The sequence below is a fragment of the Coniophora puteana genome, assembly GCF_000271625.1.
Source record: "Coniophora puteana RWD-64-598 SS2 unplaced genomic scaffold CONPUscaffold_7, whole genome shotgun sequence".
Taxonomy (NCBI): Eukaryota; Fungi; Basidiomycota; class Agaricomycetes; order Boletales; family Coniophoraceae; genus Coniophora; species Coniophora puteana.
In genome coordinates this window covers 1984998-2012012 of record NW_006913059.1, presented here as the reverse complement: position 1 = coordinate 2012012, position 27015 = coordinate 1984998, and the positions used below count along the sequence as shown (strand labels likewise).

General features: G+C 53.7%; 7 protein-coding genes across 7 annotated transcripts; 4 read left to right on the top strand and 3 right to left on the bottom strand.

Annotated features, from left to right (window-relative positions):
- Positions 1–1589: 1589 nt before the first annotated feature.
- Positions 1590–4482, bottom strand: CONPUDRAFT_125640 (MFS transporter; the record flags this gene model as incomplete). Its single annotated transcript, XM_007771448.1, has 21 exons — positions 4310–4482; positions 3975–4260; positions 3861–3918; positions 3736–3806; positions 3665–3684; positions 3552–3612; positions 3444–3500; positions 3334–3387; positions 3220–3282; positions 3111–3172; positions 3037–3052; positions 2941–2975; positions 2867–2885; positions 2710–2810; positions 2549–2656; positions 2444–2494; positions 2327–2379; positions 2134–2268; positions 1967–2072; positions 1805–1905; positions 1590–1753 (listed from the first exon to the last, which is right to left on the bottom strand). The coding sequence occupies exons 2-21, from the start codon at positions 4176–4178 to the stop codon at positions 1590–1592; spliced, it is 1539 nt and encodes a 512-aa protein (XP_007769638.1). The 5' UTR covers positions 4179–4260; positions 4310–4482.
- A 767-nt stretch (positions 4483–5249) lies between these two features.
- CONPUDRAFT_137794 (MFS general substrate transporter) lies at positions 5250–7675 on the bottom strand (the record flags this gene model as incomplete). The annotated part of the gene is made up of 15 exons (XM_007771447.1): positions 5250–5413; positions 5485–5585; positions 5645–5750; positions 5812–5946; positions 6022–6074; positions 6235–6342; positions 6397–6449; positions 6547–6565; positions 6619–6653; positions 6707–6722; positions 6782–6843; positions 6899–7072; positions 7318–7388; positions 7448–7505; positions 7562–7675. 15 exons carry the CDS (start codon positions 7673–7675, stop codon positions 5250–5252), a joined length of 1269 nt encoding a protein of 422 aa, XP_007769637.1.
- Positions 7676–8789: 1114 nt separating this feature from the next.
- Positions 8790–10571, top strand: CONPUDRAFT_137793 (uncharacterized protein). The gene has a single exon (XM_007771446.1). It carries the CDS (start codon positions 8897–8899, stop codon positions 10394–10396), a length of 1500 nt encoding a protein of 499 aa, XP_007769636.1. The 5' UTR covers positions 8790–8896; the 3' UTR covers positions 10397–10571.
- Positions 10572–10718: 147 nt separating this feature from the next.
- CONPUDRAFT_56951 (uncharacterized protein) lies at positions 10719–11979 on the top strand (the record flags this gene model as incomplete). The annotated part of the gene is made up of 5 exons (XM_007770820.1): positions 10719–10743; positions 10797–10858; positions 10922–11150; positions 11209–11708; positions 11773–11979. 5 exons carry the CDS (start codon positions 10719–10721, stop codon positions 11977–11979), a joined length of 1023 nt encoding a protein of 340 aa, XP_007769010.1.
- Positions 11980–12789: 810 nt separating this feature from the next.
- Positions 12790–16768, top strand: CONPUDRAFT_125629 (uncharacterized protein; the record flags this gene model as incomplete). Its single annotated transcript, XM_007771445.1, has 6 exons — positions 12790–12970; positions 13028–13079; positions 13133–14676; positions 14731–15732; positions 15776–15964; positions 15985–16768. The coding sequence occupies 6 exons, from the start codon at positions 12790–12792 to the stop codon at positions 16731–16733; spliced, it is 3717 nt and encodes a 1238-aa protein (XP_007769635.1). The 3' UTR covers positions 16734–16768.
- A 272-nt stretch (positions 16769–17040) lies between these two features.
- CONPUDRAFT_125628 (uncharacterized protein) lies at positions 17041–22381 on the top strand. Its single transcript, XM_007771444.1, has 9 exons — positions 17041–17116; positions 17169–17583; positions 17660–18483; positions 18546–18593; positions 18652–19383; positions 19420–19881; positions 19924–20190; positions 20233–21242; positions 21300–22381. The coding sequence occupies exons 3-9, from the start codon at positions 18303–18305 to the stop codon at positions 22251–22253; spliced, it is 3654 nt and encodes a 1217-aa protein (XP_007769634.1). The 5' UTR covers positions 17041–17116; positions 17169–17583; positions 17660–18302; the 3' UTR covers positions 22254–22381.
- On the bottom strand, positions 22378–26570 carry CONPUDRAFT_73808 (uncharacterized protein; the record flags this gene model as incomplete). The annotated part of the gene is made up of 6 exons (XM_007770940.1): positions 22378–22418; positions 22470–22524; positions 22648–22682; positions 22716–23610; positions 23675–26235; positions 26390–26570. 6 exons carry the CDS (start codon positions 26568–26570, stop codon positions 22378–22380), a joined length of 3768 nt encoding a protein of 1255 aa, XP_007769130.1.
- Between the last annotated feature and the right edge of the window lie 445 nt (positions 26571–27015).

Genomic DNA, 27015 nt, shown 5'->3' with positions numbered 1-27015 from the left:
TGGTGCCAGTGTGCCAGCTGGTGGTTGACAGGCCGGCAGAGCAGCGGTGCCAGGTGCTAGCAATTGACAGGCCGGCAGAACCGTGCTGGGGCTAGCAATCAACAGGCCGAACAGAGCAGCGGTGCATGGGCCGGGCAGCCCTGGTGGTGAGCTCGTCTGCATCGTCGCCGGTTGGGCCAAAGCGCCGGCCGAGTCGAGGTGCCAATGTGGAGACGATATGGTGACGGCCCGCCCGAGAGGTATCATTGACGGTGGCAGTGGTATCAGTAGCGCTGATGCCGGAAGCCCCAACGCTGAAGCAGCCGCCCCGATGGTGCCCAGCTACAGTGGGAAGCATCCCTTCTCTGGTAGCGGGAGCGGCCGCATGCCGCTGGCCCGACATCATCGAGGGAAATGACATGCCGCTGGCTCGAGGTCTTCGGGAAATCCTCCTGCATATCCTGGCGCACCGAGCTAGCTACTGAAAGACAGTTTGCCTGGCAGGGCGCGGGGATGAGCAACCTGGGGCTCCCCGCTGCCTGCGTCCTAAAATGCGGGCGACTCGCTGGCACCCGAAAACAAGAACAAGTGTCCTTGCAAAGAATGTCGATCGGCGCAGCATCTGCTCCATTGCGACTGGAACGAGAGCGCCTCCCAAACGCGCGTGCTTATTTGCTGTCAGTACCTGGGGTTGTGAGGGCGTGGTTGTCGGTGAGAGAGTTGCTCGCTGGCTCGTGCATAGAGCATGACTTCGCGCGCACTCTGGGCGCTGGCAACACACGAGGGTGTCATGCACTCGTGCGCACTCGACCAGGCTGGGACTGATTAGACAAGAGTCATGAAATTCATCACTGGTGGAGTTATGGACAAACTCAATGATGGTATCTGCGTGCGACGCGAGCAGCGGTGCATCGGTCATCTCAGACTATCCACTTCATAATAGGACGATTGCTTGCTGACTGGGAGGGTGCGAGGATACGGACTGGAGAGCTGGTGGTGCTGTCGAAGCTGGAAAGGGATGGCTGAGATCGTCGTCGGGCTCGACAGCGCACTGTTTGCACTTGCTGCTCACCAATGGGTGGAGGACTGAAGCGTAAGGTCGATATGCGAGAGGGCTTCATCAAGGGCGAGAGCCAAGGACTGAGAGCTCGATGTAGCCTCAGACGCGGATGGCCCAACCTGCGAGTGAGATCGCTGTGGACGAAGGTCGACATGCGGGGGTGCCGACTTGCATCCGCCCAAGAAGCTGCAGTGTGTAATGTAGCCTTGTTGTTCTTGACAGAGAGACGAGTCCTCTTCTTGCGAGCTGTCGTAGTCGCCTTCGCGTTTGACGTCTTTCGCGGATCTGAACTGAACGGCCGGACTGATGGAACGCGGGGCGGACGGCTGGACCCGTGGCTGGACAGCTGGACTGCTGGACTGCTGGACCGCCGGAAAATGCGGATTCCGCGTTATCCTCGGTGCACTCGCGGCAAAATCGCGTAAACGAAACAATCACGTATTCACCCCTAATTTCGCAGCCTTTACACATACAATTTGTGAACAACGATACATTGCGTTTTAGTCACAGTACCCGTGGTCCTAGAGATGAGAAAAATATGTGTAACAAATCATATGAGATATCTGAAACCCTTTCTTCTGCGAACAGCCTCCTCGAATGAGATACCCTCTAGTTTCGCTGCCTCCTCGATGCGTTGCCGACCGGGTCCCTCCATGACAGCGAGTTCGTCGCGGTCCATCTGCTTGTTCTCCCTTCTTAACATGTATCTTAGTACTTCGAAGGAGTTAGAGGCGATTCCCGTAAAATTTATGAATTCATCCATACCCAATGCCAGGCAAAAGGCGAAGACCAGACTAGCTAAAGCAATGATCATTGAAGGGTGGTACTCGGGACCCCATTGCGATTCCCAGATGAATGATCCAATCCTAGGGTTACGTTTGAGGGTGTCAGATCATATAAATTTGATACGGATATCAGCAAACGTACAAGTTTCCGAGATTGCCGAACCCGTTGACGAGGCCCATGGCGACGGAGCGTTTGGCCGGCGGTCGAGGAATAGCATTGGATACCCACGTCAGGGTCAACGCGAAACCTTTTGAGACGCGACAGAACTCAGATGAGAAAGATATCAATCAAATCAGACAAACACGGACCACAGTATCCAACCGTCATGCAGAAAAGGGTGAAATATCTTGCACCGGTGTTCATGGTGGACAAGCCGATGATGTAACCGATTATAACGACCCACCACCACCCCGTAACACACCAGAATCGATCCCCTTTGACGTCTTTTGCGATGATATATTTTAACCATTGGACAAAATCGGTATGCCGGATGAGGCTTACCTGCAATCCACGCCCCAATGAGGCATGCGATCGTAGCGAAGATCCATGGCGGACTGCAACAACTCGTCAGTAAGCGCAGCGCAAAGACGTGGCAGCCATTGGTGAATGTGTGCTTACGCAGCAAGAAGAAGCGTATCCGTAGTGCCGTAACCCAGTGTCTGAGTCAGCCTGTGTAAAAGGTCATAAGTAGGCTACGTATAGCCAGAAAACGGGAGTAGTTACGTCGGGAAGAAATTGATATAACTGAGTCCGACAAGCTGCGCGCAGTTCATGACCATAAAGATGAGAATTTTCGGATCTTTTATCGCCAGTTTGAAGCCTTCAAAGAAGCTGTCGAGTACGGTAAACGGATGTATCGTCTTCATTGCAGATATGAATCTTACGACATATCATCATCATCCCGATCAGCTTCGCCTGCATCCTCCGCTAGCCTGACTTTAGCTAGGCGTTGGTCAGCGTCAGAAAGCCATCTGGTGTTTCCTGGCTGTTATTGTCTCGCCATTTAGCTGCAGTTCAGCGTGAAAAACAACAAGCACTCACGTAGTCCGGTAATAGCCACCTGGATGCTTCGTAAGCATCGTCAACGTTGATGGTAGATGAGCGGGAAAGCTCACATGACTTGGAAGCCGATAAATATAGTTATTGCACCCTTCCCATATAGCATCGAGTCAGAAATCCAGTTATTATCGTTGGACATCGTGTGATCTCACCTCGATATAGAACACCCTGGAAGTATCAGTCAGCGACTTAGAATCATAGTAAGTATCTTGGAATGAGATCTTACCAACGCCAAGCTGGGAGCCCTAGAGCTCCTTCCATATTTGCAAGAATACCAGCGGCAATCAACTGCTCAACAGTTAACATCATAACACGAAGGGGCGGCGGGGACTCACACTCCCGAACGCATTAGATATCAAAAGGCCCGTGTAGAAAATCGCATTGCGAAAGGCCAATTCCTGCAGTGAAACACTGTCAACAATTTTTTCAACACGAGACGAAGCATTGACCTTTTTGGTATACCATCGCGACAGAATGTAGCAACATCCGGGGTAAAATGCAGCCTGGCGGATAATCTCAGTCATCGATTTCTTCAGCGACGGGAAATAGTGAACCTGACCTCAGGGAGACCAATAAATATACGACATGCCATGATACCGGCGTAGTTATGCGTGGCCTGGAAAAAGGATGAGCGCAGGTAGATTAGAAGAACAACATCGTGACTTACTCCAGTACAAAGACTCGTTAGTCCCCATACTACGACACATGCACCAACGTAAAGCGACGGTCTAAATGTAGATGTTAGCACAAAGTACAACGCCACCTGAATATTTTTATTACTTCGAGATGTAACCTATGATCTGAAGAAATGTTTAAACGTCATGGCCTTTACGGTACCAGCAAGTACTTACCATATTTGACGGAATTTGCGCCGGGCAGTAAGAAGCATAGAGAATCGCCACGACTGTGTCATACTGGCCATCTAGAGAAAAGATAAACCGGTGTTACGAATGATTTGGTAAGCTGGTAGCCATACCTGTCAAGCCGAGATCCTGTTCCAACCCTTGCAGTCGAGCGGCCGTGATCGCAACACGCTGATGAACGAAACGATCAGTGATTACGCCGTGTAAAATTGCAAAAGGTAACAAACGTCGATGTAGTTGAGAAGGTATATGATCGTGATGGTAGGCATGAGCCGAAAGTCGAGCCTGCGCACTAGCTTACGCTCGGCTGATCGACGGTGTTCGTCACTGAGGATCTCGACCTCCGCAACCTTGACAGCTTCTTTCCCCGCATCGACGACGCCGGTCTGTTCCTCGAAGGAATCCGCCTTCTTTTCGTTCTCGGATGACATTTCTTTGCACGAGTAGCGCGCGAGGACCTGGTGGGTGCGCGGGGAAACCAGATGAATGGAACGGTTGGCGCTTTTAATCCCTCTGCTGCTATTTGAGATCGTGATATGGAGCATCTGAGCAAACTCATGACCTCGAATGGGGTGGTGCGGATCCGCGAGCCGGCAGAACCAGAGCGCCAAAGTGGTGGGTCGCGCAGCTCTGTCGCCGATCGTGTAGGCAAACATTCGAACACGTTTAGTACGGATGAACGCGAAGATGCCACCCCTGGCGAAAAGGACCCGGCTTGTTTATAGCTCGGAGGGCCGTCTTGTTCCTTCGAGAATTGCTGGTAGTACATTGAGTATTTCAGATCAAGCTCGAGGAATGAGTTTACCTGGAACGTTCTGAAATGCCGGGATGCCGCACGGTCATGTACTTACCAAGCCATGGAGTAGGCAGAATGAAGGATAGATGTGAACTCTCGCCTAAAGGTATGGTCACCGGGTTAGCATCACGAGAGCAACCGCGTACGGTAGAAACCTGCAGCGTACCTGGGCATCATCATAAACCTCTTTTGAGCACGTACAAGAAAGTCTGATGAGAACATTACGAGAGCCTGCAATAAAGCGCTTGTTGTGCGGTAGAGAGCATTTGTCGTCATGTATGAGTAGCTTGTTAGAGCAATAGCTGATGATCCCATGTATCAGGATTCCCCCGACGTCTCGCCTATGCGTGACCACAATGTGTGCGGGCGATCTACAAGTCCGAGGTCAGTCAAAAATAACACAGAGTCGATGGAAGGAGCGAAGTTCGACGACACTCGCCAGATCAGGAAGTCCCCACTCAAAGTTTGAGTTCCGACAGATCACGTGTGCGGGTCAGAAGGGTCAATGCGCGGAAAAGGTAAGCCCCTATGAAGTCTATGTGACCAAGGACGAAACCTTGGTGACATCCCGTCTATGAATGGGGCATGTACGTCTATTTCTTCGATTGATTGGTTGGCATACTTAGTACATTCATGAATATGGATACATTTGGTACGAACGTGGATACACTTGTGAGTTTTTGGGTGAACAAAGTGTAGCCTTAGACTAATACAAATAGCGGAAGCCTTTCCGCCTCCGAATGGCCTCCTCAAATGAGATGCCCTCCAGCTTCGCAGCTTCTTCAATCCGCTCGCGCTCTGGTCCGTGCATAAACTCCTCCTCCGCCCGCTCAATCCGTCTGTTGTCTCTGATTAACAGACAGCGAATCACTGGCGACAGACGTGACGTGAGGTGGTAAGTGAGTGCTCGTTTTTTTCAAGGATGAGAATTGAATATTCACCAAAGCTTAGGACGCTTGCCAGCGCGAGTGAGCAGATTGCGATAATCATAGACTGGTGGTATTCTGGACCCCAAATTGACTTCCAAATGTACGAACCAATCCTGGTTAACGACCGCATGTCAGCTCACTTTTTTTTTTATCGCGATGATCCTCGACTCACAGGTTACCCATGTTACCAAAGCCATTGACAAGGCCCATTGCGGCCGAGCGCTTGGCAGGCGGGCGTGGTATCGCATTCGACACCCAGACCAGAGTCAGCGTAAATCCTATCAGAATTTGTTCAACACGCTGACGTCCACGCCAGAACCCCAAGAGTTGCGAGCGTACCAGCATATCCGGAGGTCATTAAAAACAGCGAGAAATACCGTCCACCGGTTGTCATCGTTGATAGTGAAATGATGTACCCGACCATGACGACCCACCACCAGGCCGTCTGGTGGAAAAACCGTTCGCCCGTTCGGTCTGCGCCGCACCAAGACAGTGAGTCGGCACGTTCGACGTTGTACGCGCGGAGCAATATGTGACAAGAACACTTACCGCAGTTCCATGCGTTGATCAAGGTTACGATCGCGGTAAAAATCCAAGGGGGCCTGATCCGGCGGTATTACGTGAGATTTTAGTCGATGAAGAACGATTGGAGAGCTTACGCGGCCATGAGCAGAGTGATGGTCGTGGAGTATCCAAGTGTTGCTGTGAGCCTGTTAATACAGTAGTTAGCGCCCATCCTCTCATCTTCTGAAACTGCTTTACGTAGGGAAGAAGTTAACGAAACTTAGCCCCAGGAGTTGACTGCATGTCATGAACATGAAGATGGGGACTTTAGGGTCCTTTATTGCTAGAATGAAACCTTGGAAAAAGCTGTAAAACGAGTGAGTGGACGTTTTCTGATTGGAAGCGCGGGATAAGGCTCACGATGCATTCTCCTCATCCTGGTCTGCCTCACCGGCATCTTCCGCCAGACGGACCTGGGCTAGGCGCCGCTCGGCTTTGGAGAGCCATCTTGTGTTGTTAGGCTACGAGGGGTAAGCGAGTGACCAAACAAACTCATGAATCGGCGCTCACATAATCTGGCAGTAACCACCTAGGTCGACGTTGAATTAGCTGCGGAGACATTGATGCAGCGAACACGCTTACAGGGCTTGAAACCCGATAAACATCGTGATAGCTCCCTTCAGGTACGGTTTGAGTTACCACCCTGCAACACTTTCGGTTGAATCCGCACCTCGATATAAAACAGCCTTGCAGAAAAAAGAGGTCAGAATAAATCGATAACAAAGAATGAGGTTTGTGTTCTTACCATCTCCACGCCGCGATCCCCAACGTACCCTGCATATTAGCTAGGATGCCTGCGGCAATCAACTTCGCACACGTATGTATGAGTATAATTCGCCTGATCTGAGCCTGGATCACTTACGCTACCGAAAGCATTGGACACCAGCAGACCGACGTATAGCACGGCAGCTCGAAATGCGAGCTCCTTTCTGGTGTACCACCTCGATAGAAGGTACGTCGAGCCGGGGTAGAATGCAGCTTCAGGCAAGCCGATAAAGACGCGACAGATTAAGATGCCAGTGAAACTGTGAGTAACCTTCCCAGATCTATCAGAAACGGACAATGTCTTGAGGAGTAACACGCACCCCCGTCATGGCACTCACGAGGCCCCAGCCTATGACACAACCTCCGATGTAGAGGGATGGTCTAGAGGCGAATGGAAGGGTCAACAATGGCGTAAGAAACTGATTAGCGAAAACATGCCTTGAGACGTAGTTCAGGATCTATTCCGTAGGTCAACTCCGGGACATTGGGTCCACGATTCAGACAGGTGGGACGCACCATGTTGGACGGGATCTGCGCGGGAACATAGGACGCATAAAGGATAGCCACCACCGTGTCATACTGAACGTCTAAGAAAGGGGTATGTATTGAGCCAAAAGTGAAGATGCCTGGTGCACGACATACGCACCTGAGAGTCCCAAATCCTGCTCGAGCCCTTGGAGCCGGGCCGATGTTACGGCCACACGCTGACGCAGCCGTCAGCCGCGAGTCTTGGACTAACAAGTTGAAGGTGTAGACTTACGTCGATGTAGTTGAGCAGGAATATGATGAAGATCGTAGGCATAAGCCGGAGGTCGAGCTTCCTTACGAGCTTCCTCTCCGCCGACGGGCGCACGTTCGGCGCGAGAAGTTGCATATCGTCATCTTCGATCTTCTCCACGTCGACAGCCTTCACTTTCGTGGTTACGTCCTCGTCGAACGAATCTGTCTTCTTCTCCTCTCGAATCGAAGAGTCATGAGGGCTCGCCATCGCCATGGTGTGGTGAATGTTGAGGTCAAGAAAAGAAGAGAGTCCCGCGGGCTCCGACTTGGTGTACACAGGCCTGCAATATAAATGAAGTTCAGCCGCCGAGAGGACGCGCCGCGTGACCCTATCCATTCCACTCTTGTCGCGTACACGTTCAAGCGAGAGGGAGTAGATGTGATCGGTGCCTTTTGGACTGTTTCGTCATCCAACGGGAGTTGATGGTATGTATGTGTGGGATCTTGGCGCTAAGTTCGTGTTAAGTAGGGCGTCCAGCACAAAGTAAGACATTTGGTTTCGGCGGCCGGCACAGTTTTAGACCTACCCTCCGAGCATTAAGACAATACGCCCAGCCCTTGAGTCAAGACATGCGGCGTTGAGGGCGGTCAAAATGGTGATTGGCTCGTACCCCACAAATTCACTGGGGTAACCCGTTACCCCGCATCTTGGCGTGCAGGAGAAAGTTTTGAATCGATCATTCAAGGCCTTTCAAGGCCAACTGAGCGGTCCGGGCGGGAAGGAGACTCTACCTGGTGTAGTCATTCTAAACGTGTTTAGTCCTCTTTGGGAGGAAAAGGCTGGGAAGCGACTTCGTGACCAACGTGAGCTCCACGTATGCCACCTGTTTTGGTTCGTAGGAAGGAGATGCTCCGAGGTTGGCTTCGGTGGCCAAGATGTTGGCTAAAGAATCATGCGGCTGCTTGTACTTACTAGCTATACTTCGCAAACGTTCGCGTCTGGGCTGTCATTCGCGGGTAACTTGAAGCGAGGAACAGGGTGAAGGAACCTTCTTCTTCTCGAATCCATCCATGAGAGAGACACAAGCGATAACCTGCAGGCACAGATATGCATTAATGATGCTAAGTTTATGTTGAAGGAGAAATGCAGAAGTCTCCGAGCTGCGGGACAAACCGTGGAGAAACAGCGGGCCGGCAATGGCCGAGAGCACAGATGCTTGCCCTAAACGAATGAGTCAGCTATTGTTCTCTCGCCCGTCGCCCAAGCTCCAAGCGCTGCGGAGTGGCAGCGAGTCACCCTTTCCTCACTCTCAACCCCTACCACAACACTCTAGCAACACTCTACAACCCCTCTATCGCATCTCTGCAAACCACTATGGTTTACAAACGCAAGACGACCGCCAACCGCAAGCATCACAGGGCGCGAGTTTCTCGCTCTGCCACACCGGCTGTGACTGTATCTTTGGCCAAGCGGGCGAAGAGCACATCTACTCATGGCAAGTCTCGTCGGCAGACGCAGAGGCAGAAGAGGTACAGGCAAGTGAAGCAGCGGCAGTCTCTTCGCGCTCAGCATCAGCACTGGGCCGAGATAGCACGCGACACTCAGAGGATCATTCTCGGAGACGGCAAGTACTTCGAAGAGAAGTCCTACTCTATGTCGTTCGCGTCTACTGCTTCTGCTGCTTCGCCATCCTCAGGTAACTCCGATGGCTCGCTGCTTGCTCCTCGGATGCCGATGGATAGCTCTGTAACTATGGCGGTTGCCCACGATATTGGACCACATATTCTCATCAGCAAACAAGGCACTACCTTCATCCCCCACACCCACCCGTCACTTGCAGATTGGCGCAAATCAAGCTCCCCAGCGTCTCTAGCCAAGTTCACGACGACCATCGACTTCACCCATTCCTCGACTACAGCTGCCGCTCGAGCCTTGCTTTTACAACACCCAGATCTCTGCACGCAGCCCAACCGCGACCTACCCAAGTCCTCGATCGGCGTTCTGTCGTTCGCATCGCCAAAGCGGCCGGGTGGTGGCTGGTTGCACGGCAGCAACGAACAGGAGGAGGCCTTAGCCCGCACAAGTTCTCTTGTTGCTAGCCTGCAGACAGATCATGCTAAAGAGTTCTATAGGACGCATCGCGAGTTCTTGAAGATCGACGGTGCGGGCCTGCACGATCATTCCATGGTGTACAGCCCCGGCGTAGTCGTCTTCCGATCTGACGAGAGCGTCGGTACGTTGTCACCGTGTACTTCGACTCAAACCCGGAACAAATCTCCCAGGAGAAAGAAGAAGTCGCCTTCGCCTGCACCCGCAGCTGCCACTCAACCTCAGGAAGCATCATCGACGACGGTGCCATCCGCCTCGTCAATTTCGCAGAGTACGTTCATACCCCCCTTCGTTGTGAACGTCCTTTCTGCCGTCCCTGTCAACGCAGCGGCGATCAAGCAAACATATTCCATCGACTCTTCGACTGCGTTTGTGTTCGAGGACGGCATCCGCGAGACGATGCGCACGCGCATGGCTCGGTCATTGCGCATCTTCCAAATGCGCGGCGACCGTGCGCTCATCCTCGGTGCATTCGGATGCGGGTCATCGGAGAACCGCGTTGAAGAGGTTGCAGAGCTCTGGGCAGAGCTGCTCGTCACGGGTGAGCGCCCTCGGTCGACAGATGACGAAGCGCCCCGGACACCGCCAGCGGCAGGCGACGACGTTGAAGGTAGACGAGTTTTCGAACGGCACGGGCCCGTATTCAAGGACGTGTTCGAGCACATCGTCTTTGCGGTGCCCGGAAAATTGTTCGAGCCCTTCAAGCGAGCGTTTGAGATGCGCCTTCTCGAGGCGCAGCTCTCGGACGCTATCACCTGTGAGTAGGCGATTCACCATGGACTTTCTCCGTTACTGCTATCTTTGTCTTTACTTGTCTTCACGCTCGGTCTATTGTTGGGTGTACGTGTATTTCTAGGAACAGTCCGCTATTCCAATCTTTTGCTTCCGATGCTCTTAGTATGTACTGTATGCTTCCGTATAATAATATACCACTCCAATCTCTTATCTTTGAAGTCTGACAGCGCTCGGTCGCTCCTGCTTTGTCACGAGGTGATCAACTAAGTTATTCAAGGACGTTTTCACCCAACCCGTGGTTTCTGCTTTACGGCCCTGCATTCGTTGGAGCACCGACTGATCTAGGACCGACATGCTTCCCCGCGTCCTGTTATGTGGTATGTCATCCCCTAACCCTGTCTTGCCACGCTAACAATATTCGACATCTCAGGCAACGTCGAGTTCGCTCTAGATGAACTGAAACACCTACTTGGTGGTATCGCCGACGTCGTTGTGTGTGCTGCTTCTGTTATCTATGTCCGCACCCTGACTCACCTCAGCTACTGACCTTGACAGACCTTATCCTCTTCCACTCGTACCGAGTTCTTTGCAAGCTTTGAGCCCGGAGGACCATACGAGGGGACCGCCGCGATCTTTAGGCGGAATGTATCTGCGCAGCGTATCGGTGTTTTTGACCGCGCCCTGATTATGGGCTTACCGGCAAGCGTGAGGTGGATTGCGCACAGCGGCGTTGGGTATGATCAAATTGACTTGGAGGCTTGTCGGGAGCGAGGTGAGTATCTTAGTTCATCGTTTCCTCCGTTATTTGGCGGTAAAAACTAATGTCTGTACCTACTTAACAGGCATCGGGGTCTCGAACACGCCCGGCGGCGAGTCGACCGCAACGGTTGCTTTGTACCTCATCATCTCGTGCCTTCGGCATTACTCAGCCGCCCAACGTCATCTTCTCTCCCCCGAGCTTGGGTGGCGCGATCCGCAGTATAACTACGCGGCGCGTGCCCACGGCCCTCAAGGGAGAACACTCGCTATTCTTGGCCTGGGCACGATTGGCCTGAGTCTCGCACATTACGCGAGGCCGTTGGGTATGCGCATTGTGTATCATTCGCGATCGAAGAAGGGTGCAGACGAGGTGCCTCCGTGGTGCGAATACGTAGACTCATTGGAAGGATTGCTGAGGGAGGCAGACGTACTGAGCGTGCACGTGCCGCTGAACAACGTGACTCGAGGGATGCTGGGCGAGCGGGAGGTGAGGATGATGAAGAGAGGTTCGGTGCTTGTGAATACGGCGCGTGGAGCGGTCCTAGATGAGGAAGCGGTGATCAGGGCATTGAAGGACGGGCATGTACGTCTCTGTTATGATCTTCCATTGAGATTTTGACGTTAACCCTGGGGCACGCCCCCTGCAGCTCTCGGCCGTTGGGCTCGATGTTTACCCAAATGAGCCAAACATCAACCCCCGGCTACTCGCTTTTCCGCAGGCGGTTCTGCTGCCCCACGTTGGCGGGGAGACCTACGATACGTTGCGCGCGAGGGAAATCAAGGCTATCACGAATCTGAAGGACTTTCTGATCAAAGGACGAGGAGAGGACCTTGTCCCAGAGTTGCGGTCGTGATCATATGTAAGGACCAAATCAAGGTCATTGGCTTTTCTTGCACGAGATAAATGTATCGACGCGTCTAATTTCCTATCATTGATCAGTGGACCCAGTGCGGCGGAATGTACATATGATACGTTCCATTCGAACATTAACAGTCTGCGCATCTACGATACTCCTGCTCTCCCCCACCTTCCCAGTAGCAGGGTACCTCGTGTCGCGTCACCCACAAAAGTTCCACTCGAAATATCAAATGTGACGTCTTGTAAGTCATGCCAGCGCTTCGAGCAGTAAATCGACATCCGGTTCGAGGCTTCGGAGATCTGCGCACGCACTCGACAGGCAACCTCTTGGGCAATCTGATCGATGATTAGAGGCCGCGTGATTTCAGCCTACATGCACATTAGTATGCTCTCAAATATTCTTTTGCGAAGACTGGCCTGAACTGGACACCAATGAGGCCTGAGGCCGAGTTCGCCGTCTACTGTGTAGGTCTAGGTACGTAACAAACAGCCGGATCATTTAGACGCTGAGCTCACTAGTATTCTTTCCTATATTCGAAGCATAGTTCTTGCTGTGCACTTTTACACCTTCCCTTTTTCTTCGGTGTTATGTGCCACATGTTGATCGCCGCGCTCGCGTTTGGCAGGATTGTAGGTGCACTTTCTCGATCAAAGCTGTCTGGACTCATATAACCGTTCGTGGTCCACTCGGGTCTTGAGAGACACTCTTAGTTTCCTCCCCCTTGCAGTCATACTCGTCTCCAACTGAAGTTTCAGTCCCGCTCTCGATTCTTCATTCATCTTCACATCAAAATCTTCGCTTACGATGTCGCATACCGTACTCTGGCCCGGAAAGACCTTCTTCTATCCTATTGGAAACACGTCCCCCGTGTCCTTTACCCAGGATCTACCGACTGGAACATCAGCCGACATCCTGCTGCTCGGGTGTGGAGACCCTAGAAGTATATTGTATACGGTCTACATGAACACAAACGGCTCAAAGCTTGGTGAGGGACTGTCATATCGCCCGATACACTGACATTTCTGATGCAATTCTGTCGTAGGTCGAACTCTTGATTTCACATGTGTTGATCTCGAAGGAGCCATTCTAGGCGAGTCCAACCACAGTCCATGGTTGCATGTATAGCTTGGCTGACCCGACGCTTTAGCACGCAATGTGATTCTACTTACCTTGCTCGGAGAAGAGTCAAAGAAAAGCTGCCTCTGATCTGGAACATCTTCTTCGATTTCTTCATCGACCAGCCCTCCCTATCTCTTCTGCTCGCCCAATGTACGAAGCTTGTCGCAGCGTCAGCATCCCTTGATGAGTGGAAGAGCACCTCGTACAGCCGCTCCATATCTTTCTGTGACGCCAACACGATCTCTGTCGTTCGCGGGTACTGGCAACTCTATCTCAAGAGCGCTACGCTCACAAAGGTCGAGCACAGGCGGTTCAAAGCCTCGACAGCGGAGAGCATCAGGAAGTTCCAGCAGGAGTGGGGTCACGCCGCCAAAAGTCTCAATTACCCGGCTACGCGCTCTGCCGGCCCACTTGCGACCCATGCGATGAACTTCGTGACCAGGGGCTGCCGGCGGTTCTGGGAGACGGGCGTGACAGCATACGATGCCGAGACAGTAGCCAAGGCGCAGCTCGTCAACCCGACCTTTCTGTACTCGGTCTGCGGAGACAAGTTTAACGTCCATCGTCTCTCGTATCCGCTCACTTGCTTCCATCTCGCCGAGCCGTTTGCTACGCTTGACCTGCAGAGCACAAAAGGCTGGTCGCGTGAGCGCGAGGAGAAGTACGAGGATGACCTGCTGCTCAAGATTATCATTCCTACCGCCAAGAAGCAGTTCCTCTCATGGTGCACATCCTTGTCCTCTGTCCTTCAAAACGGCAATTCTACTCCAGCAAGTGGGGCGCCGCCCGCTTCGCCCTTTGTTGTGCGAGTCTTCTGTGGAGATGCGCTCGCTTTCTGCAAGGCCCTACGTCACTTCCGCGATACCAAGTCGCCTAACACACCAATCGTGAGCGCACTTTGGAAGACTACATGTGTTACCTTCGACAGCCAGCCCTCGGATGCGATTCCGCCCCTTCCCACCGCGTTCGACGTCGTTGATACCTCCAACCTCTCAGACCACCTCGGTCTGCTCAACATTCTCACCCACGCCGGCTCACTGTTGCGGCGTCTCTCAAGCTTTGGAGCGCTTTACACCGAAACGCTTCTTCCGGAAGGCAAAGAGGCGCACAACGGCTTACTCGAGCGCGCATGCTGTGATTTGAGCACACTTTCGCTCCTCATTGGGCTTGTTCCGACGACGCTGGTATCCGGATTCACTACCCAATCCAACGTTCACGAGGTACTCATGTACCAAATCATCCGCCATAGCGCTCGAACTGCACCAGAAGACACGGACGTTCGAGAAGTGCTGGAGCAGTACCACGAGCGGCTAGTGTGGCGTCGTCCCATGCCCGGGGACGTGAATGCCCATGTTATCCCTGGTCGCCCGACATTCGCGCACAGTGAACTTGCAGGGGCATTGTTTGGTGTTTACTTGAAGATGTTCGCCGATGAAGACATGAATAACAAGTTCAAGAACTTCTTCTCTTCACCCAAGGAAGCAGTACTCACGGAGATGAAGCACCACATCCACTACGTTCGCCGTTCATTTGCAGAGTTTCTTGACGCTGTACACGGCCAGGTTCTCGGCAGTTCACCCGAGAACCGTGATACATCTTCCAACTCTAGAGCGTACGCCAAGGAAGACTGGACACGTGTCATAAGCGAGCTGCTCGACCTGATCAGCAACGACCGAAAGCTGCTATCAGGTTCCAACTTCTTCCAAGATCTCTGTGGTCATTTACATCTCCTCCGACTGCATACCGCCGACCTCGTTCAACCATCTAAGATTGCGTACCACCGCCAAAGAGCAGCGGCGATGGGTGGCAATGCGTACCGGGGATGGTGTCAAGTCCCGGAAATAGTCTGGGTCGTGCTTACCGTTCCGAGGTCGCTCTTGCGCACAGTCGAAGGCATACTCGACGAGCAAGGAACCCCGATATTGCAGTGCGAGGTATTCGGCGTCCAGGCGTCCAACAATTATCCCTCTATCGGCCTTGCATACGGAAAAGCAGTGGTGGGACAAGTAGGCAGCAATGCGGACAAAAACGACAAGAGGGTGAGCATTGTAGTGGACGAGAAAGGAAGACATGGGACGTCGGACCTCGTGGCTGCATTTCAGGCGCCAGCGTTGGCATTGCTAGTTGAGCCACAGATGTCGGTGGCCCTCGCTGTGCGATCAACCCCACACAGCGCTTCACCAAAGCTCATATCTAAGATCGGAATGCGTCTGCATATATTTGCTAGCCGCGTTGACGACGAGCGGCATGTGCATATTCTCCCTAGCTCGCCATTCTTTACCTCGACAGCTTCAGGTGTACAGGCTGTTGCCGGCCCGATTGCGGACGAGGGCACGGAGCCAAGCCTGCAGAAGGCTGGGACGACGAACGTGGACGTCTCCATAGACAACAAGTGCGATACAGTGTCCTCGATGACCGTTCGGGTTGACGTCGTCGAGGACGGGGCAAAATCTAGCTTGCTACGAGGAGCGTCAGTGACGATGGAGACTACGACAGTGCATACCGTCCGAGTATCTTGGAAAGGACACGTACAAATGCATGTCTTCCCTCTCCCAGTCGATTTCGACCGTGCTAGACTTCGCATCGCCCGCAAGTCATCATACACCGAGGTAAGCACATTTGTCATAAGTATAACGCCAAACGTGACCACTTACACTCATGACTTAGGTAGTAGCACCCATCTCAACGACTGTGATAATGCGCAACGTCAGGTTTCCTGTCTTCTTGACGGGGAAAGGACCTGCACTCTGGAACATGCACCGAGTCGTCTTGGACAAGCTACCGCTCCTCAAACTATCCGGCGCCGTCAGCTCGCGCATAACTGATTGGCTGAATCCACATGTCGTACTGTACTTACGCTGTCCGATGCGGAACGGGGAGTATATCAAGAAAGCCAACAGCCCGAGAACGACGCTCGACGGGCCATGGTCGCCCTAAAACAATCTCTGCATGACATCCTCCTTGGCGCCGCCGGCACTGACGGAAAACTTGCGCCCTGCGTCATAGGGCTCGATCATCCCTCGGTCGGGTGCTATACTCTCATCTTCGTCGCCAGCTTGCGCCTCGACCTTTCCTCGCACACTATCGTCGCAGACTCGTGGGTCGTGCCCCTGAACGAACGTCTGGTGTCACAGCTCGCCTCTGCTCTGGGAGCGATCGTTCCAGATGTCGGCCACTTCACGACCGAGCAAGGCGCGATGGAGCTCTGGAAACATTTGTTGCCCGCGGTCACGGAGCGCTGTCGCACATGGGAGCATAAGCCAGACTGTGAATATCAACGCAACGCAACCATACCCCTGACTTTGGTGGTCGACGAAATTCCAATCTGCTCGTGCGGACGTGGCATAGGAGCTACAGAGGTACCTGCTTTCCGCAAGGGCCCGTGGAGAGCGTTCGCGCCGTATGCCACGAGAGCGGCACTGAGCCCGCTGTTTGCTGTGTCCTATCTCGAGAGTGTGGGTGGACTGGTGATGGATATGAAGCTGGGCGAATCAACCGAAGGCTGTAGCGCTTGTGGTGGACCAGGTAAACCGACGCTATTGATATGCGGCAGATGCAAGACAGCGAGGTACTGTTCGACGGAGTGTCAACACAAAGACTGGAAGAACCACAAGTCGATGTGTAAATGAGGTGGCGTAAACTACAAGTTATTTGTCATTTCTCTACATGTGTAGCTGTCGTTTCGTGACACTTTGTGAATCATGAACATCATTACATGTGATAAGCTAAATAGCCAAAGTGGTCAAGCAACAAAAGTGTATGCGTTCTGCCCGAAGCAAATCTCATCCAACAGTAAGTACAAATAGTTGTAAATAACGCGCTGACGTCGCTCGGGCGTTCTGTAGCCCTCATACTGTCCCTCCCTTCGAATCGGCGCACACTGACCTATGCTCCTTTCAACCCTTCCACTGGACCTTCGCGGAACAGAATCCGTAGATCATCACTCCCTGCAACTTGGAGCGTTAGTTCCCTTTTGCTTCGGCATGTAGTGCAAAGCTGACACCATCCGACGGTATCGCGTCCACTTTTCCGTCCCCGAAGGCGCTGACTCTGTGTGTCTCTAGATAAGGTGTTGGAAAGAGCAAATAAGGGCTTCGAGCGCTTGCGGGTACGGTTCGTGGGGTGCTTCTGGACGAGGAAGCAGTGATCAGATCGCTGAAGGATGGAGATGCGTATTTCTCGACGATCTTTCATTTAACTTCTGATTCTGATTTCGAGCTTCGCATCGTGAAGCTCTCGGATCCGACCTCTACAACCAACGAGATTAACGTCAACCAACGACTACACCAAGTCCCGCAGCCAATTTTGCGTCCGCAAGTCTACGGGAAGGCCTATGACACGTTGACGCGGGTGAATTGAGGGACTTTCGAATGAAATGTCGGGGGATTGTCTTGTTTTCGAGCTGCGGTCGTAATGCACGTGTAAAGAGGCTAAATCGAAGGCCGAACCCACCCTGCTGATTTCGACGGTCCCCATGCAGTAAGCGTCTCGTCGCAATGACAGTGTGTTACCGTTCTTGGTGAGGTTGCTTATAGGGCGCTTCTTCTGGATCTAGGCCCGACTTGTGCTTCTAATACGCCTATCGCTGGATACCCTCATGCTTGTTTCAGCGCATATAGCGCGCCACCTAACGCCCGTGTTTCGACCACGGCACGTCACTAAAGGAAGGATGCAATATCGAAGCTTACACTTCGACTGTAAGTAAAGCTGTATGGGCCCACGCTGGTAAGGAAAGCCACAACATAACTTCCAGCTTCCTACACTGGCTTTTCGGCTAAATGATGCAGAAAGGATATGTTCCGCCTGTGTCCTCATGAATATTAACACCTGTACAATCCTACAGACCATAAGACAACACCAAGATGCGGAAGACAGTAGACAAATTTAGACGCTGAGCGGCGCGGTATTCTCTCCTACTTCTCGAAGTGCCGTTTTGGCTGTGCACCTTTACGTGCTTCCTCTGTCGTCTCTCCTGCGTCCAGACATTGATTGCCGCGGCCAGTTTTGGAAGAACTGCGGGATCGGTTTCCCGATTGAAGGTTGAACCGCCGATCCACTCAGTCTATATAACCATCTGCCCTCCCCTCGCGTACAAGCGGACTTTCGTTCCCGTCGCTCGCTCTCTTCTCCGTTTAACCCGAGTCCACCGTATTCTCTCAAACTCATCTTTGCCTCCTCGACGAGTACCTGCGATCAAGATGTCGCATACTATACATTGGCCAGGAAAAACCTTTTTCTATCCCATTGGCAATACGTCGCCCGTTTCTCTCACTCAAGATCTACCAGTTGGTACCCCAGACAACATATTGTTACTCGGATGCGGAGATCCCAGAAGCATCTTGCACACGGTTCATATGAGCGCAAATGGATCTCACCTTGGTGAGGCCAGGGCTCGCTACGTCTTGGTTCTTTGGCGAGTTTTCTGACGCGTCACACCGTAGATCGAAGCCTTGACTTCACATGTGTCGATGTTGAAGGAGCCGTTCTAGGTACGTCCAATTTTCGGGCCATAGTCGCTAACACAACTCAGCTAACTCCACGCTGTAGCACGTAATGTGGTCTTGGTAACCTTACTAGGAGAACAGACCAACATCGAGGAAAAACTCCCTCTGATGTGGAACATTTTCTTCGATTTCCTCATCGACCAATCCTCTCTGTCTCTTCTCGTAACCCACTGTGCTAAGCTACTTGCCACATCAGCATCCCTCGAAGACTGGAAACGCTCCTCTTACAGCCGTCACGTCTCATTCTGCGATGCCAACACGCTCTCGGTTGTCCGCAAATACTGGCGGCTTTATCTCAGGAGCGCCACCCTCACGAAGACCGAGCGAGTGCAGTTCAAAGTCATGACAATCTCGGGCATGAAGACCATCCAGGGGGAGCGAATTCCCACCGCCCCCCCAAACCTCAACTACTGGGCGGCGCGGTCTGCCGGGCCTCTGGCGCCGCACGTCGTGCGCATTGTGACTAGGGGGTTTCGTCGATTCTGGGAGACGGGCGTGACGGCGTACGATGCTGAGACGGTAGCCACGGCGCAGCTTGTTAATCCGACGTTTGTGCACTCCATGTCTGGCGACAAGTTTAGCGTTCATCATCTCTCCTACCCGCTCACGTCCTTCCATCTTTCTGATAGTTTCATCTCTGTTGACCTGCAGAACACCGACAGGTGGTCAAGGGTGCGGGCGGAGAAGTACGAGGATGACCTGATGCTGAACGTTGTTATCCCTGCCGCGCGGAGACAGTTCTCCCTGTGGTGCACGTCCTTGTTCGCTATCTTGCGTAGGAGCAGTGACACTATATCTACGACGGGAGGAGCTCCTTCCTCTGTTCAATTCGTCGTGCGACTCTTCTGCGGAGACGCGCTCTCTTTCTGCAAGGCCCTGCGCTATTATTGCGATACCAAATCAGCTACGACACCATTTCTGACCGCGCCTTGGAAGACCACTTGTATCACCTTTGACAGCCAGTCCTCTACCGCACTTCAGCCCCTTCCCACCGCATTTGACGTCGTCGACACCTCCAATCTCTCCGACGACCTCGGTCTACTCAACATTCTTGTCCATGCCGGTTCACTGTTGCAACGCGCCTCACGCTTCGGTGTGCTCTATACCGAGACTCTACTTCCAGAAGGCCAAGATGTGCCCAAAGGTTTGCTCAAGTACACTTGCTGTGACCTGGGTACACTGTCTCTCTTGCTTGGGCTCGTTCCGACGGCGTTTGTGTCGGGATTCACCACGCACTCCAATCTTTACGAGGTGTCTGTGTGCCAAACTCTTCGTCACGCCACCGACAGCCGGGAAAAACTCTTCGATCGACGAGAAATGTTGGAGCAGTACCACGAGCGGCTAGTGTGGCGCCGTCCCATGCCTGGGGACGTGAAGGCTGAGTTTGTACCTGGTCGCTCGGTGTTTGCGCACGGAGAGCTGGCAAGGGCTTTCTACCACATTTACTTGAAGATGTTCGCAGACGAAGACATGAGCGCCAAGTACAAGGACTTTTGGTCATCCTATACAGGGGCGTTCACGGTAATGACTCACCGCATCCATTACGTCCGTCGCACATTTGCAGAGCTCCTTGATGCGGTCCGTGAACATGTATTCAGCGTCGCAAGGAGTGACCACAGCACAGATGCTAGCTCAAGAGCGCACGCCACGGCAGATTGGACGCGCGTCATGCGCGAGCTGATCGAGCTTATCAAAACAGATCGAACGCTGTTCACTGTGACAGGTTCGAACTACCTCCAAGATCTCTGCTGTCACCTACATCTTCTCGGGGTGCATACCGTTGACTGGATCGAACCCTCCGAGGTCGCATACAAAATTCGAACGGGAATGGGCGGTGACGTGTATCGTGATTGGCGTATCATTCCAGTAACAGTATGGATTGTGCTTACCGTGCCGAGGTCGCACCTGCGCGCAATCGAAGGCGAACTTGACAAGCAGGGTGCCCCTATTTTGCAGTGCGAGGTCTTTGGCCGCATGGCGTCCCACACTTTTCCATCTATTGACGTCACGTTCGGGAAGGTGGTTGTGGCGGAGGCTGCTGACACGACCGACAAGGGCGACAAGACGGTGCTGATTGTTGAGGACGAGAAGGGGAGAGGCGGATCGTCGGACATCGTAGCTGCGTTCCAGGCACCGGCGTCAATACTGACGGTCGAGCCGCAGATGTCTGTGGCGCTTGTTGTGCGCTCGACGCCGCACAGCTCTACGCCAACGCTCATCTCCAAAATCGGGTTTCTACAGCGGATCTTTTCCGGTCGGGTCGACGACGAGCGACATGTACACGTTCTCAGGAGCTCTCCATTCACTACCTCGTCATTGACAGACGGACAGTCTGTTACTAGCTCTGGCGCTGCTGACAGAAAAGAGACAAACCCGCGGGAAACTGACTCGAGCGTCAACATCTCGATGAACCACAAGCACGAGGAAGTATCCTCATTAACCGCTCGAGTGGACGTCGTCGAGAACGGTGCAAGGTCCAGCCTGGCACAGGGAGCGTCTGTAGTGATGGAGCCTGCGACGCCATGTAGCGTCCATGTCTCTTGGAAAGGGCACGCACAAGTGCACGTCTTCCCTCTTCCGGTTGATTTTGATCGCGCTAGGCTTCGTATTGCCCGAAAGTCATCCTACATCGAGGTGAGCATATTGCGCACTATTAAGGGGTTAAATACAACGCTTACGCTGCCTGATTAGGTTTTGGCACCTGTCTCGACAACGGTGACAACTCGGAATATGAGGTTTCCTGTCTTCTTGACGGAGCAAGGGCATGCACTCTGGAACGTGCACCGAGTCGTCTTGGACAAGTTGCCTAGCCTCAAGCCGTCTGGTGCTGTTCGTTCGCGCATAGCCCAGTGGCTAAATCCTCACGTTGACTTCGGACTGTCCGACCCGGGACGTGGAGTCTCTAAAGGACAGCAACAGCCCGAGAGCGGCGTTCGCAAGTCCACGATCACCCTGAAGCAAACTTTGCACGACATCCTACTAGGTGCGGCAGGCATCCGCGGCCCGGCTGCGCCGTGTGTCAAGGGACTTGACTGTCCCGATTTTGGGTGCTACATGCTCATTTTCATCTCCGAGTTGCGCCTTGACCCCGCCTCGCACACCGTAGTCGCGGATTCGTGGGTCGTTCCCCTGAACGGCGACATAACGTCGCATTTTGCTCCTGCACTCAGAGCGCTCTCTCCGGATATCGATCGCATCGTAACCGAGCCGGGAACAATGGAGCTCTGGAAGCATCTGCTGCCCGCGGTCACAGAGCGCTGTCGCACCTGGACGCACCACGCTGAGTGCGAATATCAGCAAAGCGCGGCCATACCTCTGACTCTGAAGGTCGACGGGATCCCAATCTGTTCGTGCGGGCGCGGCATGGGAACGGCTGAGGTGTCCTCTTTCTGCAGTGGACCTTGGAAAGCATTCGCGCCTTACGCCACCAGAGCGGCGTTGAGTCCGCTGTTTTCCGTGTCGTATCTGGAGAATGAAGGCAGGATGCTGAGGGATGAAAAGTTGGACAGCTCACCTCTCTGTGCTGCTTGTGGCGGACCGGGTAGACCGTCATTGCTGATGTGCGGCAGATGCAGGACGACAACGTACTGTTCGATGGAGTGTCAGCGCAAAGATTGGAAGAGCCACAAGGCGGCGTGTAAATAAGCTGACATTAGGAGATATACTTCTCATGTTTTCACCTGTATATTTTACTGGCTCAAAGTATCTTGTTCCTCACACTCAAGGGTTGCATGTATGTGTGGTGCGAGTCGTTAGCTGAGCAATGGTATTAGTCGAGAGAGAAAGGTGCGAGCATTGCGTCTGATGAATCTGTGTCAATATCAGATGAATAGCTGCAGATAGCACGTTGCCGACGCGTACGGTCGCTGATCATGCCAACGCAATAGCAAGGCATAATCGTACCCCGACCGTCAAGCTATGACGATTCGACGATGCGATATCCTATTGCAAAAACTACAACTATTCACAACTTTACATGTCAAAAATTAGCACCAAGATACAGCACTCAAGCCCTCTTTCCCTTCAAACCGGCACACACCAACTTATGCCTCTTCCAGTCCTTCCTCTGACACTCTGCAGAACAATACTTCATGAACCTACACTTACTGCACACCTGCAGTGAAGCCTCTACCCTCCCCCCGCTCCCACACGCAGCGCAGAAGCATACATCGTCATGTATCGTGTCCGCCTTTCTGCTCTCTCCGAAGGCGCTAATCCTAAGCGTCTCCAGGTAAAGCACCGGAAAGAGCGGGCCGAGCGCCGCGCGCGTCACAAACGGCGCGAACGCTTTCCACCGCTGGCGGAACGGGAGCTCGCTCGAGGTCCCAACGCCGCGGCCGCACGAGCAGATCGGGTCCGCACCGCTGTCTAGGTTGGTCAGGGGGACAGTGCCCTTGGCTCTGTACTCGCAGTTCTCATTGTGCGCCCATGTGCGGCACCGCTCGGTCGCCGCCGGCAAGAGGTGCTTCAGCATGTCTCGCGCGTCCGACGCGAGCTCGACGAGCTCTTTTGCCAGGCTGTGCAGCGCGCGGTCCGGCAGCCGCTGAGCGATGGCGGGCGTCAATGTGAGCACCCACGCGTCCGCGACGACGGCGTGCGAGGTGAGGTCGAGCCGCAGGCCGGTGACGAAGATGAGCGTGGAGCAGGCGTCGTCCCAGGGGTTTCCGACGCACAAGGCGACTGGCGCGTGGTGGCCATTCTCGCCGCACGATGCGCTCATGATCCAGTAGAGCAGCTGCTTCAAGTCGAGCAGCGGCCTGTCCGCGATGTCGTTGGCTGCCTGCTTGCGGATTAGGACTGTGAAGTCTCGAGAAAGCGTGTATGAGTTGCCGATATGAGGTATGACCCATCGCGAGACCCGATCGTCGTTGGGGAGATCGAGGAGAGGAAGGCTGTCTAGATCGACGCGGGGGATGTTCCAGAGTGCGGGCCCTTTGTTTGTTAGGAAAACGGGGAACTTTGCGCCGTGGGTCCGCATCGCCGTTGCAACGGGTGCGACGACCTGAATTGTACAGCGTGAAATCTAGTAAGTATGCGGATAACCTGTTACTAAGACAAGTGCTCACCTCGAGATAAGATGACTTGCGTGCGATACGGAGCTTTGTATTTTCGAAGTCAACTGGGAGAGGAAAAGCATGGACTTGAGTATGTCCATGCCAGGTGACACGCACAGCGCAAGTAGAAATAAGGATCATTGCGACCGAGGCTCCTTCCGCCAAAGCTTTCTTCGCGCCCGTGTCAACAACATCCACTCGCGCTGCCATCGAAGCGACCTTCTCGCGCTTTGCGTCAGTCTTAACGCCAATGCTTCCCATTCGCCTTGATCTCCGCCCCGACTCCTTGCCTGCGCGTTCTCTCGTGCCAGAGACGCATCGCCCCATCGCGCTCGGTCCAGCGCTCGATGCCCCGTGAGTAAACGGTGACCGGGCAACGATATGAACGTGTCGGGCGTCCTCAATCGCGCTGTCGAAGACATGCAGCCGCCACCCGAGCACAGGCCGCGCGCTCTCCGAATACGGCGTCGCGCGCAGTGCGAGCGCCGCGTGCAACCCACGCTCCGCCATCAACACCGACACCGGCACCTCGAAAGCAATAACCAGGCCTGCTGCTCTCTCCCGCGCTCCGACAACTCGCACGCTTTTCCCGCCGAACTCGCTGTCGTGGTACTCGTCAACGGCCGTCCCATACGCGATATTGAAAGAAGGGAAGATATGGTGCGTCGTCGGCCCGCAGATCTCGCACTGCAGCGGAGGCGTCCCGAGCTCGTCGAGCAGGGGCACAGACTTTGAGAAGCGGTGCCATGGGACAACAAGCACGACGGACACTGTCGCGGGGACGGTGCGCCAGCCGCGGAACACGGCGCCACGGATGTGCCGCTGTGAATCGATATCGTCGGGCTCTAGGAAATCGGCGGTGTGCAGCCCGAGAAGATGCAGCTGGCCGCAGAGATCCTGGAAGATGTAGTGGCTGATGAGCATGGTCCGGTCCTTGCGCAGAAGATCGAACAGGGTGCTCATCATACGACTCCACTCGGCGCTGGGCACGGCGTCCCCGTCAGCGCCACATTTACCGGTGCAAGGGAAGAGCTGGTCGCGAACGGCCACAAGCAGCTCGGCGAACGAGCGCCGCGTGTAGTGCGTATAAGTAGACGCGTGCGTCTGGTCGTCGGGGAGCGATATGTCGCCGTAGTGCCCGTGCACGCTCTGTGTAACGCACGCGCTCATATTCTCGTCGGCGAACATCCTAAGATAGATCCCGTGTAGAACGCCCGCGAGCTCCTCGGGCACGAACGAGACGCTCCCTGGCGTGGATAGCCACAGGCCATCGGACTCGGTCTTGACGATGGCGCACGCGGGCATAGGGCGACGCCAGAGGAGACGCTCGTGATACTGCATCAACAGTTGCCAGTTCATGATGCTATGCACGCAAACCTCAAATCCGTTGGCATACGTCGTGAACCCCGACACGAAAGACGTGGGCGCGAGGCCAAGTAAAAGGGACAGTACGCCGAGATCGCAGCATGCGCGGTCGAGAAGACCTCTAACTGCAGACTCGGTATCCTTGTTGCCACGTTGAGGAATGAGTGTCTCGGTGTATAAAGCGGAGAAAGGAGAGCGCTTGAGTAGCGGGTTGACGTGAGTGAGGATGTTCAGGAGCCCAAGATGGTCGGTGAGGTTGGACGTGTCGATAACGTCGAACGAAGTTGGTAGAGACGAGTGAGAGGAAGACAACGGTGATGGAGAGGACAGGTTGATGCACGAGCTGCTCCAAGGAGCTGTCACAAAAGGCGTTTCCAGCACGTTTGTATCACGGTAGACCCGTAAAGCTTTGCAGAACGCGAGCGCTTCTCCGTGGAAGAGCCGCATGGTCACCGGAGGCACATAGGACGGAGTGGCGACATGATATTCTTCCTGCCGGAGGACGTTGGCGAAGGTTGTGCACCATGCATAGAACTGCTTCTTCGCATCAGGGATCACCTCGTTCAGCAGGAGATTGTCCTGCAGATCATCGTCCACCAAGTCCAACTTCTCAGGGTGCACGAGCCGAAATATGGCAAAAGACTCGGCAAGGAAAAAGCAAGTGAGAGGGTACGTGCCCTTGTTGACCTTGAACCTGTCGCCCATGCGGGAATAAACGAACGTAGGGTTGACATACTGCGCACGAGCGAGTGTATCCTTGTCGTAAGATGCGACACCAGTGGCCCAGAAACGCTGGAAGCCGCGAATGAGGGCGAACATCGCCAACGGACCAAGGGGTCCGGCTGAGCGAATCGGGGAGTAGGAGAAATGTCTGGGATCAGCTATGGTCTCTTTCATCACGGAGACGAACGTGGCTTTGGAGCGCTTGTGTTCTTGTTCTGTGGACGTAGAACTCTGGAGGTAGAGCTGCCAGAATCCGCGGAGGGTTGCAAGCGTGTTGACGTCACAGAACGATATGAAGCGATGATAGGGAGAAGCGATCCAGGCATCCATCGACTTTGAAATATCGAGCAGTCGCTGGCAATGAGCGAACAGAAGCGAGAGGGAAGGTTTATCAAGGAAGAAATCGAAGAATATGTTCCAGATGAGTGGAAGATTGTCGTGGACATCGTCTTGGGCGAGGAGCGTGAGTAAGATTACGTTTCGTGCTAAAATGCTAGTCAGTACAGCGAGAGTAGGGTGAAATGTCGGTAAGATTACCAAGGACGGCGCCTTCATGGTCGCAACAGGTGAAGTCGAGGGTGCGGTCTAGAGGAAGAGGTGGTCACGCCTACAGCGTCGAAGAGCTTTACTAAAACTTACTGGCTTGAGCGTTCTGTCGGTCGGAGTGTACTGTGTACAGAATGCTCATAGGGTCGCCGCATCCAAGTAGGAGCACATCGGCGGGCTCATCTTGGATAAGGTCCTGAGTGTATAGGACAGGTGCGACATTGCCGTAGGGGTAAAAGAACGTCTGGTCAGGCCACAGCAAAGGATGCGACATCAATGTCTCGGTGGGGTGTGAGGAAGCAGAGACCCGGGATGGTCAACAGCCCGAGGCAGGTGTTGGGCGCGCTCTTGGAAGACTATATACTCCTTTTTCGTGGCTTCGATTCGTTAGACAGAAGCTTACGAAGAAGCCGCTGTAAATAGCTTGGAAAGAAGAGATAAACTCTGTGCGCTGTCGAACCCTTTGAAAAAAGGACGGCGCCAAGTTCAACACATCATCACCATGACGTTGAAAGACTACCGCAGAATCTGCAGCATGTGACAGGACACTCAAGGTCGGTGGGATAAAAGGCGTGAACACTCACTCCAGCTGTTACGCGTCCGTGTCACTCATGTGCCCCACCGTCTCCCACTCTTACAGAAGCGGAAGTATCCTCTCGCAAAACTGCCTTCTGGGATTCTTTATTAGCTCAAGAGCAATGTGACAGATAGAAGGGAGC

What these genes read in the sequence shown, in the direction of transcription:
- CONPUDRAFT_137793 (XM_007771446.1), top strand. Translation starts at nt 8,897, where the DNA reads ATGGTTTACAAACGCAAGACGACCGCCAACCGCAAGCATCACAGGGCG.
- CONPUDRAFT_125628 (XM_007771444.1), top strand. Translation starts at nt 18,303, where the DNA reads ATGTCGCATACTATACATTGGCCAGGAAAAACCTTTTTCTATCCCATT. An exon ending in CGCAAATGGATCTCACCTTG is followed by an intron (nt 18,484 to 18,545) that starts GTGAGGCCAGGG and finishes GTCACACCGTAG; the next exon opens with ATCGAAGCCTTGACTTCACA. An exon ending in GTCCTTGTTCGCTATCTTGC is followed by an intron (nt 19,384 to 19,419) that starts GTAGGAGCAGTG and finishes CGACGGGAGGAG; the next exon opens with CTCCTTCCTCTGTTCAATTC.